Source organism: Pelobates fuscus, chromosome 5 (genome assembly GCF_036172605.1).
Source record: "Pelobates fuscus isolate aPelFus1 chromosome 5, aPelFus1.pri, whole genome shotgun sequence".
NCBI lineage: Eukaryota > Metazoa > Chordata > Amphibia > Anura > Pelobatidae > Pelobates > Pelobates fuscus.
Genome location: NC_086321.1, coordinates 223,558,790 through 223,580,264, shown reverse-complemented (window position 1 = coordinate 223,580,264; position 21,475 = coordinate 223,558,790). Strand labels below are relative to the sequence as shown.

The window sequence follows — 21,475 nt, the reverse complement described above, 5'->3', positions numbered from 1 at the left end:
TAATACAACTGCATATTCTAGGTACTCTGTGAGGTATATACAAGGCGTCTTCTTAATTCCGTGTTTTCATACAAGTACTAAATCCCCAAATTTTGTTTTACAAATTTTAAATCAAGTAAAGAAATAGTTTCATTGTGTTAAAAAAAAAAAAACAAACAAACAAACAAACAAACACGGATAAAAAAAAAATTCAAAATCTAAAATAAAATATATAATGTTAATAAAAGGATAAACTAACACTGTGTGGGGTGAGGGATAAATATGTGGGGTTGCTTGTATTAGAATGTGTAAACAGACTATTTGTAATAAATATACTAATATTGTAAACGTTTTCATTTTTGACAAATTATTTGATTTTGCTCAATTTGATGAGGATCTTCTGCCATCAACCAGGCTTTACAATGTATGTGCATGTTTAATGTTGGAACTATCATTTCGTTAGCATCCTATACAAGCCTATTGATTACAAAGACTCATTTTATGTCCCAATTCATGAGCTATTCTTAAGGGATATCTTTTAAATAATGTTCTTTGATTAGCAAATTACATCATGTATTTTTAGCTACATTCAGTGGTACATTTAAATTGAGCAATACGACCGGTAAAACACAGAACCTTTAACGCTCTACTGATAAAACAGTCGTATAAAAGCGGTAAGAAACATGATTATCTTCATCACTTAAAAATAAATTTGTCAGTTACAAGCAACTTAAAAAAAAAAAAAAAAAACACAAATGCAAAACACTGTATCCATGAACTATATATTTTGCTTGGTTTGGTGGCTGTTGCTTGACACTGTGCATAATAACCTAGTGTACTGCTCAACTTAAAAGTATTACTGAATCAGGTCACTTTCAAATTGGACAAGCTGTAAACAGATGTTTAGAACACGAATGTAAGACAACACAATGAACGTATACCTTATTGTGCATAATATGGACACGTGACGGAAATTTTCCGTCCTGCTGGCCTTTTACTTTTGAAGCTGTGTCCTTAAGGAGTTAAATGTTGTCGGGATGACTCTTGAGCTTTGTGAGTTGTAGACAATAGCATTGTAGACAGCATAACTAAGTATTGAAGTTATGGTATGCTAAACATAGATACATTGGATTAATGATTACCCTTATGTATTATAGGTATTATGTATAGCCAAAGATGATTCCATAACCCCTTTGTATTCTGTTGAGAGGGTAAAAACTATGTGCAGGCATTCAGAAGCATAGATCAAGGCTACATGATAAATTCCCATCCATGAAGCAGTTCTTCAGTGTTTTCCATTAAATAACCTTTATTTGTTTTCATATTACTAAAAGCATAGTCAGAAAGTATATTCCCAAATACAGAAGTCCATTCGTAGAGGTAAAATGGAGTGATTTCATTGAGAATATCGTGTGTGACAAAATGTTTGTTCTAAATCCTCACTGGAAGAAAATGAACTGCTTATTTTCATCAATTCTGCTATCATCTGTAAAGCAAACTAAAGACGTTCTGTCTTTCTCCATGTGAGTCATGCTTAATGTGTCTTCTTAGGAATTGTAGAAGATAATGGTTGCGAGCAGTAAACAGCAGGCTGCAGAAGGTAATTGATGCAGTGAAAATACCACTGGAAAACTTGAAATGTCAGTGGTGTTAGGGCTTCTTCCAAATGATAAAATACTGGATTTGTTTCATGTCCTTGTTACTTACATTTTAAAGTCCTAACTTCGATGCTCTGCAATAGACAGCTTATTTAGTAAACATCAAGGCAAATTGTTGGTCCGCTTGAGCCCCCAACATTAGTAATGTTGTGCGTTTAATCTGGTCCTAGCCATGGAACATGGAAGAGTTATGTTGTTTTCCCATGTCCCTTGGCAGCCATACTGTCAGCCATCATATCACATTCTAATAAATAAATAAATAAATACACATCACTTCGAATTTAATGCTTATTATTTCCATGACGCACTAAATGTTGAAAACTCACACAAATCATTGATATGAGCCTGACATACAGAAAAAAAAATATTTCTACATCACAAAATAAATATTAGTCACATTTCGTGTCTGTCTGGAAAGGAGAACTCAAACCATCCCGCTATTTTAGTTACACTTGATTTAACCTGGAGAAGAGTAAACAACAAAATAGAGGGCATGGTTCTTTCAAAGGACTATCTTTCTTGTACAAAAATACAAATTAAAAGGAATGACTTCAAAGTGTATCTGTAAACATATGCATGGTGTGTGTTAATGTTTAGGGAAATTCTAAATCTACATATATTGAGAAGTGTTTTTTTCTAGTTCCCCCATCAATTGAATTCTGTATTTTGGGAGTGCATCAATATTTTTAAATCCTTCTGAGAAGTCACATGTTGAGTTTTGTAGACTCACTTAGTGTCTATATACCACTCTTTCACATTTACATGTAATACGAAGCTATATAAAGGTCACTGAGGCTATTTTGTCCTTAAATCCCTAGTTACCAGAATTAATTCCTAAAGTATTGTGCACATAGAAATCTCATCATCACGTCCTCTAGTATTTACTACCTCAGCAGAGAAGACTTCTTATTGTGATCCACAGGGTATCAGCGAGCGCTCACTAGAGGATTTTCTAAAAACCTTGCTGAGGTCACCTCCTAGAGTGTCATGCTCCACTGCGATTAGTCTAACTTGGTACCTAAAACTAAGATTTTAGTTCTTAAATAAATAGGTTCTAACACAGTTTGATAATCCATCAATATGTTCAGTGTTGGGACTACTATTGGTATGGCAGCTATAAAGCACCAGCAACATAAAAATACCCACTACACTGTACTGGAGAAGACATTGTATAAGCAGAATTAAAGTTAGTGCCAGCATTATGATTGAACAAGTGAATCTTCACAATTCCACTTCCATTGTTGGTTGATGTTGTAATAGTGTGTGGGGGAGGAGTTTTGAGGAATCTTTTTCATTCTAAGTATCCCACACACAAATACAATTCTTATTAGGGAGCTGATCTGCTAATACAATATTTGTCAAAATTATTTTTCCTTGTGTTAAGCACTTTTTTTTTTTTTCAAATTATTTTTTTTGCAGATTATTGCATTATGATGTAATGCTCTGTACAGTCTTGTAGACCCCAGAAGGGAAAAAACCCAACAAAACCTTACATAGCACATCGGCTTTCTTTAAATATATCTACAATATATTCATGATTTTTCAAATGAGAGACAGAAAAAAGAATTCTGTTGTTTGGTTTACTTTTCATCTTGGCAAATTAAAAAAAGAAGTGCTAATTCTAATGTTAAACGCAGAGTTTTTGGATGCTAGATACAAATATATAGGAATGTGATGGCCACTGACACAGAAATGTAAATATCCTTCAGTATTACACTTATTTGAGCAGCTTGAGCAAGTTCTTTTGCCCTCAGTGACTCTGATACCAGATTAAGCTCCAAGTGCTGGTTAAAGTCTGACCTTAAAGGCTCGCTCTGCATTCCTTGCTTAGTCCTCACAATTTTAGATCCATGACAGTGCCTCAACGGTAGTGCAATGCCTCCATGCATAGTCTACTCCCTATTCACTCTCCAGCTATTGTGCATGCATGAACGGGCGTCCCATGGAATGTATTTGCTGACTACTGGCCAATCCCAATCATCATCATGATCAACAGGTTAGTGCATTAAAGAAACATACAGTTTAATGAATAAGAACCTAGTTAGCAGTCAAATGAAATCCCTCACAATAAAACAAACAAAATGAAAAACAGAAAAAATAAAAACACAAAATCAACAACAAAAGAAACTCTTTCTTAGAACTCAATTACCATTTTTAGTAAACAATCTTCTGCTTTGACACCTTCTGGGACGAGAAGACTCATTGCTCAGGCATATCAATGGGCTGTAAAAGTCTTTTTGATCTTAAGGTAATGTAGAGCTTGTTCTTAGGGTGATGTAGAGCTTTATTCATAGTGGGAACACATCACTTAATGCTTTTTCAGCTTTCTGTAAAATTATTCACCTTGAAAACCCATAGAGAGAGGACTTTAAAAAAACAAACAAAAAAAATGAATGAGCGTCAGAGAGTGCAACTAGTGGGTTGGAGATGTTTCTGTAGACACATATGCAGCACTATGAAAACAACCACAAGTGAGGAGAAATGTCCTCCATGCAAGCTGTGAAGTGAGGCGATCAGATGTAAACCGGTTGTTCTTGTGCGGTCAGTAGTCGGTACATTGCTGCCGGCATGGTCTTCATGTGTATCTGTTAATATGGAAAACACCAAAATACATGTCTTATCAATGGAATTAAAAGCCACCATATAAATCATAACATTTTAGGAGTTAGTTGATCATAATTTTACTACTCTTGCAAAAATAAAGCATTCTTTTTCACCATCATGATTTTCTATTGCCCATGCCTGGTTTCTTAATTTATGCTTGGAAATGCATCATTTAGCTTGGTTTCCCGTGCCTCTGTATTATGGTCCATGCACTACTTACATCTGAGTTGCGCAATGGAAAGACGTGATGAATACCAGTTAGTACACAGTAACCAGTTACAGCTTCATGAACCTTCAGATTCTGATTACATAGTCATTGCAACAGAAAAGTAAAAAGTGTTGGTGCTACAGTGGAAATAATAAGAGGAATGTACTAAACTAAAAGAAAAGGTGCCGATGTATAAAAGTTGCATTTTTCAGTGGGGAGGATGGGGGGGACATGATGTAACATTAAATCTCCAACTCTGTGAGCCACGCTAGATTTGTGTGTTCTTGCTTACCAGTAACTGTAGAAACAGAGTACTGACAGTTCTGCCATGCTACAAAGATACAGAGTGGGCGACCGGAGCTGGAAGGGATGAGGTGGGTAACCTTCTTTCTTGTTGATCGGCTGTAGAACTGAACTCCACAACTGGCCTGTAAATGGCATTACAGCGATACTCTCTCGTGTGTGCCCCGTGTTATTACACAGATGGACACTATAAATCCATAAACAGGAGACTGTACATTCATAGGGATTACTGATTGTAGGACTTCAATCTCAACCACAACTGGAACTCATTAAATTGGCATGGCTACAAAAGTATCAATATTACTTTTATATAGTAGGCTTGTGCAATTGTTGTTGAGCAAATAGCTCGAAATTTAACATTCTAATCCGAATCACGGAGCTACAGGCCCCAAGAAAGGAAAAGGGTTAGCTAGAATTTTTCTTTTTCTTTTAGTTGTTGGTATGTAAAAAAAGGTTGAAGAAAGATAGATAATTCTTAAAATAGAGAAAAATAAGTAGCAAGAGAGGTGAGTAGCACCACAGCTTATTGTACTGGTTATAGTATTCTGTGTTTTTGGATACTGTCCCCCATTTTCTACGTGATTTGGTGAAACTAGAGCTCTCCATGGCACCTCTGCAGACATTCTGTTAATACTGAAGATTCACCCCCACATTGTGAGTTAACAGTCGTTCAGTTTTGGAAGACAATGATAGGTTAAGAGAGCTTGGCTAACCTGCCCTCAGTAGAGGATATGATGCTTGGTTGTATTAAAAATGTCTGGATTTGAATCAAACTCATTACATTACCCAGCAACACTCTCATTAGCACTATTACAGCATAATAAAGATATCTATTGCATCAGATTAAGAAAAAACAAAAACAATATACCAGCATTTTCATCATAGAGCCATGTTACTGTAATGTTGCTTATATGAATGCACACATGTTCTAAAGAACAGCTAGACAGATGGTATTGAAGCAGCTACTATTTCAGTCCTTACCTCACCAACAGCATTGGAGAGAATATGAACAATTTTCTCATGAGGAGTAGCTACAACGCTTTGTCCATTGATTTCAATGATACGATGGCCCACGCGCACTCCTCCTCGCTCTGCAATGCCACCTCTCATAAGGCTGCAGATCTGTATTAAAAGACCAGCAAATCAGTATCAGCCGTTTAGGAACCCATGAGGCCTAGAGTTTATTACCAGTGGCCTCTTAGATTTAAGCAATGTTATGTATAACAAAAGATAACTGACAAAACACATCTGATCAATTCAAGCTGCATGCACTAACGACTTGTTTACTGAGGCTTCCTTTTCACAGAGTAGTTCATGTTGACACTCCTGTGGCAGGATAGTGGAGAATGCTGCAAGTACAAATCATAAAGAATAACGACAAATGAAGATTATTCCCATCTCCACCGGCTGCCTTGGTTAGAAATACTCCCAGAAGACAAAACAGACCAATATGCCTGTCCCTGCAAGGCTAACGTTCATTTTGCACTGCCGCACAATAATGCCCATGTGGCACATCATTTGGCTTATGTAATTCAGTGTGCGACATGAACAAACTATATTGGAAGGCATACGATAGTTACACATCAGGTACAGGAATCAATATAGAAATATAAAATCTTAAGGGAAAAAATAGCGTTGTATCACAAAATAATACACTTACTGTTCTTTACTTATTCACAGCAAGGTCAGCTCAGACTTTCTTTCTTTGTTTCCCAAAATATGCTTATAAACTAGCCAAAGTTACAATTATTCCTCCATTTTAATACTAGCATACGTAATTATACAGAAGATGAGCTAGTATAATTAATACGTTGCTGGGTAATTGTCCTGTTTTAAAGTGAACCTATACAAGTACCATTCAGGTGGACAAAAAAATTTGTTTAAATTGAAATGCATATATCAAGGTGGCCACCCCAATAATATGGCTGGTACACAGTCATTTTATTGTGGTAATCAACAGGCAAGCCATCTTATAATGCCCTGCACACCATAAATTGTGCAAGCCATGCATGACATTTGGGGGTGGGGGCGGTCTGATTCCATATCTATTGGCATTTCCATATGTAGCAAAGAGTTTTAGTCACCTATTAGAAAAATATTTCAAAGTAAATATATGCATTTGTGAGCAACCCAGCAGGCACAATGTATAAAATTTTATTCTCTACAACGTGCTTTGACATAAAAACACAAAAAGCATTAAAAACATTATTACCGTAACTTGATTTTCACAAAAGTGTTGAAATTTTCATGTTGACAAAAATACATACATGTGGTAAATATATATGGACCATAAAACTTACAATTCCATTCTGTACACTAAAGCCAAGCTGGTATCGGAGGTCGGGTCTTCTGATTAAAACAGTGGTAACTGGAGGACACCGAACGATGTTCAGCTTCACACGGGATTGATTTTTCAAGCCCTACAAAAAGGACAGGAAGTTGAGGTCCAAATGTTTTTCTGAAAAGTTTTCACAACTCACGTGATCTATACATACACACGTGTAAAAATATAACATTCTTACACTGAGTGTAAGTGGTTTGTCAGTGTTTTGCTTTGTCTTCTGCATGAATATGCTACTCAGGCAAAAGAGAGATCGATAGACTCAGAGAGGTTAAATAATGATCTTGGAGAAGGAACTTTTGGTTCCAAACACAGAAAATCAAACAAAGTGCCTATGTGCAGATGAGCAGAAAATGACATTTATTTTTTCAGCTGGAATGATTAAATCTTCAATGCACGAATTTGTCAGACTTAATAAGAATATCCCTCAGCTGCAAGGTGTTCGAGCAGAGAGCAAATTAATGAATTTCCATTTCCATTTAGATTTATAGGGGATGTTAATCAGATCATTTCGGAATGGAAAGCACGTAGAAGCATGACTGTTCTGCAAGGTCTTTCAGAAATGAACCATGTACATTTGTTTAATTTGCTTATCAAAGCTCAGCATGTCATTGAAACCCATTCACTGCTAATAGGATCATCAATATGATGCCACAGTATAAAGTTGGTGTTCAGAGAAAGAATCATGCTGTCTCTGGAAGGACTCTTAAATAGTATTGTAGTTGGCAAGTGACAAATAGCTATATAAAAGTTGACATCCTGTTGCTGCCTCCACACTCCTCCCAATAACGACTATCTAAAAAGATCTAAAAAGTAACAAAAATCTTGATCTTAATTTAACTTGATGGACTTTGAACATATTATTGATATGTGTACACTCTCTCACATACTTAAGGGCAGTGGTGGTTCACTTGGCATCCTAGCGGTTTGTTTTACCAGTGCCCAAGAATGTAAAAAATGTTATATTGCATTTCTCAGAGACTTATGAACACTATATCATAGTTTAACTTTGCAATTCACCTCCTCCATTTTTCGTTTGTTAATTTTGTGTAGTATATTTCCATACAAGACTCAGAGATGTACAATATTCTACATTAGACCTTTTATTTTATTTTTTGGTTCACTGTTTATCCAAGGCAGTTAATGCAGCATTAGTGCCAGACTAATATCTACACCTTTTTATGTATATTCTACCATCCTAATAATGGCTAATTGGGAATTCCCAAACTTGCTAGTTATTATAGGGCCCTGGTGTTAGTTATTTGCAATTTGATTGCATTTCCCTGACCGATCTGGTTGCTGGTAGGATATTGGGGATATAGGAATTTCCAGGCAGACTGTGTGATTATCTTTGGTTAAAGTCACCACCTAAATTGCCCCTAAAACATAGTCTCATAAGCTACTCCATTAGTAAAAACAAAAGGAAATTGGGGCCACACCCGGGAAAATGCGTCTTGCAGCAATGGTGCTGCTGCAGTGACCAAAATATACACATAACACAGATAAAGGAACAGCACACTCATAAAATACATATTTTAAGGTTACTTAAAATCACCTATGTCAGCAAACAATGTGGGAGACAAATAGTGCCAGTTCTAAATAAGCGTAAGTGTATTTAAATAATCTGTGATATTGGGGTACTGTGAAGAGGTGGGCTTAACACAATATGGCCATATAGTGGAACTGAATCCCCATATTTGTTTGCAGAGATAGGCAATAGTAAGTAGCCTTACATAATTTAGATCTGTATCATGTATAAGCTACTCCATTGCCTGCCTTGACATTGGGCATGGAGTAATTAAATGTTTAGAATGGAGCAAATGGGGGATCCCATTCAACAGATCAGGAGTTCTTTTGATATTTAAAAATCAGGGACTACTGTAGAACAGATAGTGCTCAACTCAAGTTGCTCTCCCTTCCCACCAGATCATTTTCATCAAATATCAATATTGGATTCTGGCAGTTTTCCCAGACAAATTGTCTTACATGATTGGATCGGAAAAGGAGTTGGAGTTTTCTTTAGATATTGATGCATGGTATGGAGCTCTTATTAACCTTTCAAAATATTCTAAATGTGTTTGTCAATATGTAAATTTTGTTCTGGTGGTATTTACTGCCTTCTCAGTCTCATTTATGTTGGCATGAGGTATGCCTGGAACACCTGCATATATACAGTGGTTCTGTCCCATATTAGTGCAATTCTGACACTCAGTTCAAAACGTATTATAATAAGTGGAATACTCCTATTTAATACTGAGATTTTGCTGTTGAGATTTTACTCTTCATGTTTTTAAAGATCACAAAGGCTTTTATTTTCTCATATGCTAACCGCAGCTACAAAGGAAATCAAAGAAAAAGAGAAAAGGAGAGGAAAGACATGAAAGGAAGGGAGAGAGCAGAAAGAAAAGGGAGAGAAACATTTAATTTACCAGCACGTGTCCCTCTTCCATGCCTCCCTATTTTTTTTTCTGTGTGTTTTTTTGTTGGTTGTTCTGTTTGATATTGTAGTTTGTTTTGAAAGCTTTTTAGACAAATGATGCGGTTTGTACTGTTTATGATGCAATTTTAACTTTATGGATAAAAAATGGTTTTGCATTCCCTTTACTTTACCTTTATGATGCTCTGGCAGGTAGACAATGGTAAACCAACCAAGCTAGTGCCATTGATAGACATAATCTGGTCCCCAATATTTAGCTTTCCCGACTTCTCGGCGGGTCCTCCGTGCATCATGTTGGCTATAATAACTGTGGGCAGGATTGATCCCCAACCAGATTCAACAATCACTACTCCAAGAATCTCCCCCTTTTGTTTTTCGATAAATACCTGAAAATTAAACAACAAAAAGTCAAGCTTTACATTTACATGTTTGAGAACTTTTAGAACAAAATACTGTACACCTACCATACGAATACAATGATAAGCTGCACGTCAAAATGGAATTAGAAAAAGTACATTGTAATAAAGGCAGCAAGTTTTAGTATAGGTCACTAGAGGGGTAAGTGTTGCTGAATATTTGGAAATAATCATCTTATATATACTAATCTAAAATTAAATTCTTAAGTTGAAAATAATATACTAATCCAATGACCCACTCTCATGAACATGTTATGCAGCATGTATTACATGTGTTCTTCTTCTTAGAGAGCAATCCACTCTATTCCTCGCTTATTGTGTACTAGAGGCTGTATTTAAGGCATAGTGCTATTTTCAAATGTATTTCTATGTTGGGATGATCTATTAAAAAGACACTTGTTTACAGATTGTAAAAAAGAAAATACAAACACCCAATCAGTTTTTGTTTTCTTTTAAAACAATCACAAAGAATACCATACATAATAAAATAAAATAACATTTATTTAAAAGCCAATGCAGCATTTTAAGTGATATTTGCATAAATCACCATGGGTTGCTTTCAATTTAAAATTGCAGTGTAAATGTGCAGCATCAATGTGTGACATGATCAGGAGCCATCAACGTCAAACTAGCGCAGTCTGCCCACCTTCCCAAGGTCGTCAAACATTATGAATTGCTCTGACGATCGTACCAAGCGTAATGGCTGTGCTTACAAATGCAAACAGTACAGACACTCACACTGTGTCTGCTTACACACGCCAGAGTGATTTTTTTGCTGTGTTTACATTAACTGACCTGAGCTGTGGCATTAAAGTTAACACACCCACGTTCATTGTTTGCAAGTTGTATGGCCACATATAAACCAAAGGGGCATACAATAGAGCCCATGAGGAAAAAAAAAAAGTATAGTGAATGCAAATATGAAAGTTTAAAAAGTTTAGAAATGGGGATGGGATTCCTATAGGCACCTGCTAAGTGTGGTTATCAATGATTTGAATTCATTAGTTTACCAGCATTTACTTTTCAGGTGTCCAATCGTATGTTTTTCTCTAGTGGAATTTCAAATAATAACTTCAGTGGGCTTATCACATAACAGATAGGTGAAGGAGCAGCCTATAGGGAATTATAATGATACACACCAAATACCTTTTCCAAACCACAGCAATGAATGCTTCATCTTACAATATTTAAATAAGAAGTCATCTCCGCACATAGGAGGAAACATGTAGAGAATTGCTGAGTCTTAAAAAAAAAGAAGAAAAAAAAAAGAGCTGGACCATATAAAGAGGGATTGCCATCCAGCTGCTACACATATAACCTAGGGGAGAATAGCCCTCTGCAATGAATAAATCATATATATTTAAACTGGAATATATTCCATGATTAAAATGGGGATTGTTTCTGCTGATACTTGGTATTAAAGAAAATACCTACATCTTTGCAGTTTTCAGACTTGGAGAAGTGGATTAAGTCATCGTTGTACATGTCCTGAGTGTTCAGCAAGTCACTGTATTCTTTCTGGCTCAGATCTTCTGGGTTAATACCATTTGCCCTCAGAAATTCCTGGTAAGCAACACTAAACGCCTGTCCGATGGATTGAGCAATTAGCTGCGCCTGTGTTATAGAGAGAAAAGCAAAGCACATATAGTTAAAAAAAAATACACACTGTAAAAGGACTGTTTCTGAGACACAGCGCATTATGCAATTTTTGACAGTTTTTTTCCCTTGAGGTACAACTTACACATGTAACTTCTTTTTCTCCAATATGTCAACTTTCTTAACTCAAAATTGTATTAAGGAGTGCGTATAACTTGTGGACTAACAAGTCACACACATATCTTGCTCCTCATTTGCTCCACTCTAACCAAGCCCTGTGTTCCCATAGATGGGTCCCCACACAGATTCCATCTTCCGCATTCCAGGGCTGTGGCCAGGGACGGATTAAGAGCCCATTGGGCCTGGTAGTGACAATTATGATGGGCCTAATTATAGAATCGTATCGACAGAAAACACTAAAACAGCCATATCTCTCAATCGTCATGTATCTAATGGAGGTAGTGCTGGAGGGAAACTCACAGGATACAGCTTTAAGAAAACACATACCCTATGCTAATCTCTTGCTTTCATCTTTCAAGTAAATCCATACCCCCTAACAGCAGTGTCCAGTGAAGCAATATTTCGGTGGGCGGGGTAAAATGGTGGGCCACTGACGTGAATCACGTAACCAGAACAACCCAAAGGGACAAATATGCCCCCAAAAATCTGCCTGAGGAATTAGACGGTCAGCCTGGCGTGAATGCATGTCATGCTGCCTGCCAATCATGCAGGCTGGCCATCTAAGAGCATACTAGTCAGATAGCTCCCTGAGCTTGGCATAAATGCATCTAAGGATGCGCTCGCTCCGCGCTTTCTAAGAACTGTCCCCTAGCACTCACTTGTCCACTCCTCTCCTTACCTTCTTACTAGCAGGCAGAAGCTCCTGGTATACAGTCTGGGGCAGAGAAAAGGTGGATGTAGTGAGTGTAGAAGAAAGGGAACATGCCACAGTGTTAGAGAGACTGAAGAAGCAAGAGCATTTGCATAATGTGCAAAGTCAGCTTTACATTAACTGATTTTATTGTCAGCCAGTCCACACCAGTTTTGTTTCCCTACATCCACATGTGAAGAGTAGTAACAATAAAAAAATTTTAAGCAATAGATCTATTCTATGGGCATGGGCCTGGAGCTGCTTCATCAGCCCCTATGTTAAGCCAGCCCTGGCTGTGACTTGCAGAATGTTTCAGAGTTTTCTGTTCACTGGTCTCAGTACCTGTCACAGGGATTCCAGGTTCTGCTTGTTCCTGACCCTGCGTAATTTTAGTGTGCCCAGTTTATGTGTGGCCTGTTTGCCTGGTTATTGACTCAGACTTTAAGATACATTATCAACTTGTCTTAAGCCCCTAATGCATGTTCCATTTGCTGAACTGACTGAAGCTATCATTAAGATAACTGCTCATCCTGATGCTAAAGAGACACTATAGACACGATTACAGCTTAATATAGTTGTTCTGGTGTGTATAGTATGTCCCTGCTGGAATATGAATATAAACACTGCCTTTTCAGAGAAAATACATTGTTTACATTACTACCTGGGAACACCTATAATGGCAGTCGCTCAGACACTCTGCATGGAGGCACTGAACACTCCTCATAGAGATGCACATGCGCAATAGCCGCCCAATGCTTTGGCTGAGACCATCTCATCTAAAATGAACTTGTAAGGACTCTTCTAAAACAAATATTAGACAATAATTTTTCTCCTCATGTTCAGTAAGCATGTCAGTAGCGGAGATATAAATCTCCTGTCACTGGTTACATATACAGTAATTAGCATCTCTCTTCTATTTTCACAAACTGCCTTTCGAACAATGAAATGATTCCAGAGCAGCTGGCAATGTCAGGCAACATTTATCCAACCAGGCAATTTATTCTTCACCCTAATTGTGCCTGTATGACGGTTTAAAGCGGCACTGTCATGCCGAACTTACCTTTCCTCAATCTCTTCCTCTTCTCCCCCTCTCTCAGGATCTGTTATTCTTTTCTTCCATTCTTCTTTAGTTTTCTTTAAAATCATAAGACAAAGTAGGGACTCTGTCTTATGGAGGATTCCTCCGCTTGACCAGCTCTGACCAGCGGAGGAGCAAAGTGTGCTTCATTTCCGCTGGTCAGAGCAATTTTCCCATGATCCCTAGCTTTCCTCCCAGTTCCCACAATGCTTCCTGTCAGTATTGCCGAAAGTCCTGTCACTTAGACAGAACGCCGGCAAAACTGCCGAATTGCATCCTAACAGAATGAGAAGAGTTTCTCCATTGGTGTTAGGATGCAATTCGGTACTTTGTTCGTATCGGAATTTCATTCTAATGAATGAAACTCCGATCCTATTCATTGCTGTGGCTGCATCTTGCAGCCGCTTAGTAGATAACTCCCTAATTCCCACGGTATCAGGGAGCTATCTACTAAAAGGCTGAAAGACCTGAATTGGTCTTGAAGCCAAATGTACTAATACTAAGTAAAGATTACTTAGTATTAGTAAATAATATGCCCCTACTCGCTATACCGCGAGTAGGGGCATGTCTAGTAAGCAGTGAGCAGCCTGTGGCTGCTCACTGTAAAAAAAACAAAAAAACACCTAATAACCCCCCCCCCCCTGCGCGGGGGTTAAAGATGGGGGGGACCTACTGTCCTCCCCCCTGGCCCCCACCCCTGCGCGGTGGGTGGGGGCCCTAATAAAATAATAAGGGGGGGGACCTACTGTCCTCCCCCCCTGGCCCCCACCCCTGCGCTGTGGGTGGGGGCCCTAATAAAATAATAAGGGGGGGGGACCTACTGTCCTCCCCCCCTGGCCCCCACCCCTGCGCTGTGGGTGGGGGCCCTAATAAAATAATAAGGGGGGGGGGACCTACTGTCCTCCCCCCCTGGCCCCCACCCCTGCGCTGTGGGTGGGGGCCCTAATAAAATAATAAGGGGGGGGACTTACTGTCCTCCCCCCCTGGCCCCCACCCCTGCGCTGTGGGTGGGGGCCCTAATAAAATAATAAGGGGGGGGACCTACTGTCCTCCCCCCCTGGCCCCCACCCCTGCGCTGTGGGTGGGGGCCCTAATAAAATAATAAGGGGGGGGGGACCTACTGTCCTCCCCCCCTGGCCCCCACCCCTGCGCGGTGGGTGGGGGCCCTAATAAAATAATAAGGGGGGGGGGGACCTACTGTCCTCCCCCCCTGGCCCCCACCTCTGCGCTGTGGGTGGGGGCCCTAATAAAATAATAAGGGGGGGGACCTACTGTCCTCCCCCCCTGGCCCCCACCCCTGCGCTGTGGGTGGGGGCCCTAATAAAATAATAAGGGGGGGGACCTACTGTCCTCCCCCCCTGGCCCCCACCCCTGCGCGGAAGGTGGGGGCCCTAGTAAAATAATAAGGGGGGGGACCTACTGTCCTCCCCCCCTGGCCCCAACCCCTGCGCTGTGGGTGGGGGCCCTAATAAAATAATAAGGGGGGGGGACCTACTGTCCTCCCCCCTGGCCCCCATCCCTGCGCTGTGGGTGGGGGCCCTAATAAAATAATAAGGGGGGGGGACCTACTGTCCTCCCCCCCTGGCCCCCACCCCTGAGCGGTGGGTGGGGGCCCTAAATGAACCCCCCCCATCAAGGTGACTAGGGGTCCCAAGCCCCTAGTCACCCCCCCCCACCCAAAACATTCTATCCCCTACCTACCCCCCTCACCCTAAAAATAGTGAGGGGGGAATAAAATAACTAACCTGTAAAAAAAAAAAATTAAACTTACCATTTGACGTCTTCTTTTTTCTAAATTCTTCTTTCTTCAGCCCCCAAAAAAGCCAAATAAAAATCCATCATACCCGTCGTACTTTAAAAAAAAAAAAAAACGAGCGCAAAAAAAAATTAATCCATGTTCACCCATGGAGGGCATGCCGCGTACTGAGCTCCGCAGGGCGGATCAAGGCTTATATAGCCTTGCCCCGCCCTGCAATTAGGCTTAGAACACACTGATTGGTTGGTTTAAGCCAATCAGAGTGCTCTGTGTCATTTTACACAGCGTGGGAAAATTCAAAAGAACTTTCCCACGCTGTGTAAAATGACAGATCACTGTGATTGGATGGTTTTCAAGCCATCCAATCACAGTGCTCTGTGTCATTTTACAAGCGTGGGAAAATTCCAAAGAACTTTCCCACGCTTGTAAAATGACACAGAGCACTGTGATAGGATGGATTTCAAGCCATCCAATCACAGTGCTCTGTGTCATTTTACAAGCGTGGGAAAATTCCAAAGAACTTTCCCAAGCTTGTAAAATTACACAGAGCACTCTGATTGGCTTAAACCAACCAATCAGTGTGTTCTAAGCCTAATTGCAGGGCGGGGCAAGGCTATATAAGCCTTGACCCGCCCTGCGGAGCTCAGTACGCGGCGTGCCCTCCATGGGTGAACATGGATTAATTTTTTTTTTGCGCTCGTTTTTTTTTTTTTTTTAAGTGCGACGGGTATGATGGATTTTTATTTGGCCTTTTTGGGGGCTGAAGAAAGAAGAATTTAGAAAAAAGAAGACGTCAAATGGTAAGTTTAATAATTTTTTTTACAGGTTAGTTATTTTATTCCCCCCTCACTATTTTTAGGGTGAGGGGGGTAGGTAGGGGTTAGAATGTTTTGGGGGGGGGGGGGGGTGACTAGGGGCTTGGGACCCCTAGTCACCTTGATGGGGGGGGGTTCATTTAGGGCCCCCACCCACCGCTCAGGGGTGGGGGCCAGGGGGGAGGACAGTAGGTCCCCCCCCTATCTTTATTTAGGGCCCCCACCCACCGCTCAGGGGTGGGGGCCAGGGGGGAGGACAGTAGGTCCCCCCCTTATTATTTTATTAGGGCCCCCACCCACCGCGCAGGGGTGGGGGCCAGGGGGGACGACAGTAGGTCCCCCCCTATCTTTATTTAGGGCCCCCACCCACCGCGCAGGGGTGGGGGCCAGGGGGGAGGACAGTAGGTCCCCCCCCCTATCTTTATTTAGGGCCCCCACCCAGCGCTCAGGGGTGGGGGCCAGGGGGGAGGACAGTAGGTCCCCCCCTTATTATTTTATTAGGGCCCCCACCCACCGCGCAGGGGTGGGGGCCAGGGGGGGGGGAGGACAGTAGGTCCCCCCCCTATCTTTATTTAGGGCCCCCACCCACCGCTCAGGGGTGGGGGCCAGGGGGGAGGACAGTAGGTCCCCCCCCTTATTATTTTATTAGGGCCCCCACCCACCGCGCAGGGGTGGGGGCCAGGGGGGAGGACAGTAGGTCCCCCCCTATCTTTATTTAGGGCCCCCACCCAGCGCTCAGGGGTGGGGGCCAGGGGGGAGGACAGTAGGTCCCCCCCCTTATTATTTTATTAGGGCCCCCACCCACCGCGCAGGGGTGGGGGCCAGGGGGGGGAGGACAGTAGGTCCCTCCCTTATTGTTTTATTAGGGCCCCCACCCACCGTGCAGCGGTGGGGGCCGGGGGGGAGGACAGTAGGTCCCCCCCCTTATTGTTTTATTAGGGCCCCCACCCACCGCGCAGGGGTGGGGGCCAGGGGGGAGGACAGTAGGTCCCCCCCCCCCCCCTATTACCATTTATGTTTTTACAGTGTTTTTATGTTTTTACAGTGAGCAGCCACAGGCTGCTCACTGTTTAGTGGAAATGCCCCTACTCGCGGTATAGCGAGTAGGGGCATTGGGGAGATTTTAATCTCCCTTGTGTTAATCTCCCATAGAGTGAGGGGGGGACCTGGGGGGCTTATGAAGTGGTGGGGAGCACACCTCCCCACCGCTTCTGTCTTTACATATTACAAGGAGGGAGCTGCACGTTGGTAGCTCCCTCCTTGTAATAAACTGATCGAACAAACGAACACTGATACTCAGTGATACTCAGTGTTAGTTTGTTCGTCTGATTTTTTCTATTCATTCATTCGTCTGTCTGATGAATGAATGAATAGATGAAATTCCCGTTCGCATGTCCAGGTGTTTCACTGGGCATGTGCGGGAATCTCCCAGTCTGTCCACACAAAGATGGCGGCGCCCTGAATAAAGATCGGGGCAGAAGATAAAGAATTAAAAAGAGGTAATGTGGGGGGCTTAGGGGCATTTGGGGGTGACTAGGGGGTCAATTGGATGTAGTGGAGGCGGGAGGGGGGTTAAAAAAAAAACGGGATTCGGCATGACAGTGCCGCTTTAAGGGACTCACTGAAGTGGTATTGGTGCAATGTCCCAGTAAAATATTGCAGTTTTAGACTGATAAGATTGCTTAGATTATTTTAGAGTGTTAAGATTTCCTCCAGTGGCTGTCTCTCAGACAGTCACTATTGGCGCTTCCTGCTGTTTCATGGAGTTTGACTCTGTGGAATGACATTGTCACACTTTGCATGAGGACATCTTACGTCCTGCAAAATCCTATAGGAAAGCATTGATACAATGCTTTCCTATAAACAAAGCCTAATGCATGCAAGGCGATCACCGTTACATGCATTAGGTTCCCCGCTTTCGGCTGCTGTTGGAGAATGAGGAGACAGACCCAGTGTCGAGGGATATTGGTGCTGGAATAATTTCAGTGTTTAAATGGTTATTTAACCTTTTATATGCTGGGGGGGGGGGGGGGGGGGAGCACGGGACACTATGTTAGGAATACAGCTTTGTATCCTGAATACTATAGTATTCCTTTAATGTGTATTCTGTGTTTAAAACACATACACACACAATCTGCTGAAAGAAAACGCAACCATATACTATACATTTAGCACTGAAAACCACAGTCAACAAATGCATTAGAAATTGTATTAAACAATTCCCAAAAGGATATCCAGAATAATGATATACGTTCATTCTATTTCTGCAGCAAACATTGCTAGATAATAGCCTTGCTAATGGGAACTGGCACATATTATTAAAGTCTCACAGCTCCCCCCAAGGGAAAGATGAAAAATCTGAAAAGAAAATGACTTGCCAAATATTCCACTGTGGCTGAGGACAGAAATGTTCCTAGACGTGGATGAAGATAATTAATTATCATTTATAAGGAAGTAGAAAGTCTCACAGAGCTGTACATTGTGAAGCTACACATTTGTGGCCAAAGAGTTGCATAAAAGGCAAAAAATCCGGTGCTGCTCACAGAGGGACAGACAATATTAAACATAGGTATACTCAATCTGTTTCCTTTCCAATTTTACTAAATTGACAAGATATTTAGGGATTTTACAAGATTTCTATATCTGTAGTGTTTCTCTCTCCTTAAATTAAATCTTTAATTTTCTTTATGTTATTGTTTGCCCTCATAAAGCTTTTGTATTCTTACACTGTATATTTAATATTGTTCAATTGAATTTCTTACATTACCAATATCAAAAACACATAAAATCCTGACTCATATCTAATACAAACCTACAGTTTCAATAAAATACCAAACAAATAATTACAAAGAATGTATGTGTGGCAATTAATGCACAAACCTCCTGATCCAATCCAGATAGGTTAGCAACATCCCACTCACACTGCATTGGCCCACTTAGCAGGTCACATATTACTTACGTCTTCAGATTCGAATACGTGGCAGATCATTTTGTACTGTCTCTTGCCATCCTGGGATGGGTGGGATGCCTCTACACTTTCCTGAGAGTTGGAGCGTGGCATACGCCGACGTGCCATAAGGACAACTATGTTTCCAATATCCGCAATGTAAGAGATGGTCCTCAGAGGATGATCCATCATTGTCTCCTGATAGGAAAAAGAAGACACATACTGAGAGGAAAGAACAAGAATCATGGGCACGGGCCAAACTCTTTCCAGCCTGAAGATATGGACGCAGTGTTGACAATATCTGGCTCAGCTGCAATGAATTAAGCATTTTCCTACGTTTTCTAGCTTTGCTGAACTCAATGTCAGAGATGACAACTATTTACAGAGCAGTCTGCTAGCAGGCATCAAAAGACCCAGTTTTAATAATCAGTAACAGTACATATATTAGTCTGGTACTATGCCTGGACATAGCAGGTCCTGAAATAACAATTAGAGGACACTCATTTTATGCCACATAATCATCACTTTATGTTAGGCACAAAGTAAGAAATACCCTCAATGCTACAATGAGGCTGGGCTCTGGGGCTTCTTTCAGCACGGATGGCAAGCTTACGGCTTCTGCAGAGATGCCGAAAGTCGCTTCCGCCAATATTCATTGTTTGAGATTGTCTGCTGACCATTGTCAGACAATGAACGGCACACTGTCCATGAAAATTAGCCAGCACGGAACTCTTGTGTTTTTTTTTTTAAAGGACCACTCTAGGCACCCAGACCACTTCAGCTTAATAAAGTGGTCTGGGTGCCAGGTCCTTCTAGGGTTAACCCATTTTTTCATAAACATAGCAGTTTCAGAGAAACTGCTATGTTTGTGAATGGGTTAAGCCTTCCCCTATTTCCTCTAGTGGCTGTCTCACTGACAGCCGCTAGAGGCGCTTGCGTGATTCTCACTGTGAAAATCACAGTGAGAGCACGCAAGCGTCCATAGGAAAGCATTATGAATGCTTTCCTATGTGACCGGCTGAAGGAGAAGAGGAGGATCCCACGGGGAGGAGAAGAGGAGGATCGGAGGAGGAGAGCTCTCCGCCCACCGCTGGAAAAAGGTAAGTTTTTACCCCTTTCCCCTTTCCAGAGCCGGGCGGGAGGGGGTCCCTGAGGGTGGGGGCACCCTCAGGGCACTCTAGTGCCAGGAAAACAAGTATGTTTTCCTGGCACTAGAGTGGTCTTTTAATTTAGTCATTTCATTTCTACAAAAGAGAGCAGAGCTTTTTGATGCTAAATAACTATTTTTTTTTTCTCCATTTGGTGAGATTCTTTTGATACAATTTAACATAGAATTCAATTGGGACATTCTTATTCTGCATGGTAATTTGCAGATATTTTACCTTCCATTGGTTCACTCTGTCATGTACACAACACCACATGTATATAGTTTTATATTTCTAAATCCTTTAGCAAATGACAAAAATGGAAAAATGTAATTTTTTTTACTATATATATATATTTTTTTATAATTAAACACGTTTTAAGAACCAATGTCGAGTTATGGTCCAAGAAGCGTCATTTGAGTTCCCCAGTCCATAGAATTAATTCAGTCTTATCAAGATAATCACACATACAGAAAGACTTTGTAGAGGATTAAAATAAAATGTATCTCATACATATGTCAGAGGGGAAATTTACTGATTGGAGTGACATTCATAGTGCTTCAAATAAAATTAACACTCTGCACTAGCTTGTCCACAGGGCATTTCCTCAAGTTTGCATTTAGATTAGTATTTGAGTGATGACCTATTCTAGGAAGGAGAAATTATAGCTAGATAATATTTATGGATTATTGATTGTAGAACGGTGTCAATGATGTGCAAGTATTTGACCTAGAAAGAGGTACTGCAAGTACCTTCTATGCATACTGCTGCCAACATTTAGGGATGCAAGGCATGGCGTGCATTGTGGAGGCGGTCTATGACATTTCATAGAAACATAGAATGTGACGGCAGATAAGAACCATTCGGGCCATCTAGTCTGCCCAATTTTCTAAATACTTTCATTAGTCCCTGGCCTTATCTTATAGTTAGGATAGCCTTATGCCTATCCCACGCATGCTTAAACTCCTTTACAGTGTTAACCTCTACCACTTCAGCTGAAAGGCTATTCCTTGCATCCACTACCCTCTCAGTAAAGTAATACTTCCTGATATTATTTTTAAAACCTTTGTCCCTCTAATTTAAGACTATGTCCTCTTGTTGTGGTAGTTTTTCTTCTTTTAACCCCTTAAGGACACATGTCATGATTCCCTTTTATTCCAGAAGTTTGGTCCTTTATGGTTTAAATATAGTCTCCTCCTTTACGGTGTTGATTCCCTTTATGTATTTAAATGTTTCTATCATATCCCCCCTGTCTCGTCTTTCCTCCGAGCTATACATGTTAAGATCCTTTAACCTTTCCTGGTAAGTTTTATCCTGCAAT

At 40.9% G+C, this 21,475-nt stretch overlaps 1 protein-coding gene across 1 annotated transcript in view; it reads right to left on the bottom strand.

The window, feature by feature from the left end:
* Window positions 1–1,901: 1,901 nt before the first annotated feature.
* The window catches only part of APBA1 (amyloid beta precursor protein binding family A member 1), a 198,199-nt gene continuing 178,625 nt past the window's right edge, over window positions 1,902–21,475 (bottom strand). Inside the window, exons 8-13 of the mRNA XM_063455056.1 lie at window positions 19,022–19,207; window positions 11,381–11,560; window positions 9,704–9,916; window positions 7,053–7,172; window positions 5,734–5,874; window positions 1,902–4,222 (exon numbers count right to left, since the gene is read on the bottom strand). Of these exons, the coding sequence (XP_063311126.1) occupies window positions 4,151–4,222; window positions 5,734–5,874; window positions 7,053–7,172; window positions 9,704–9,916; window positions 11,381–11,560; window positions 19,022–19,207 (912 nt within the window). The 3' untranslated portion in view covers window positions 1,902–4,150. The remainder of the gene's footprint in view (window positions 4,223–5,733; window positions 5,875–7,052; window positions 7,173–9,703; window positions 9,917–11,380; window positions 11,561–19,021; window positions 19,208–21,475) is intronic.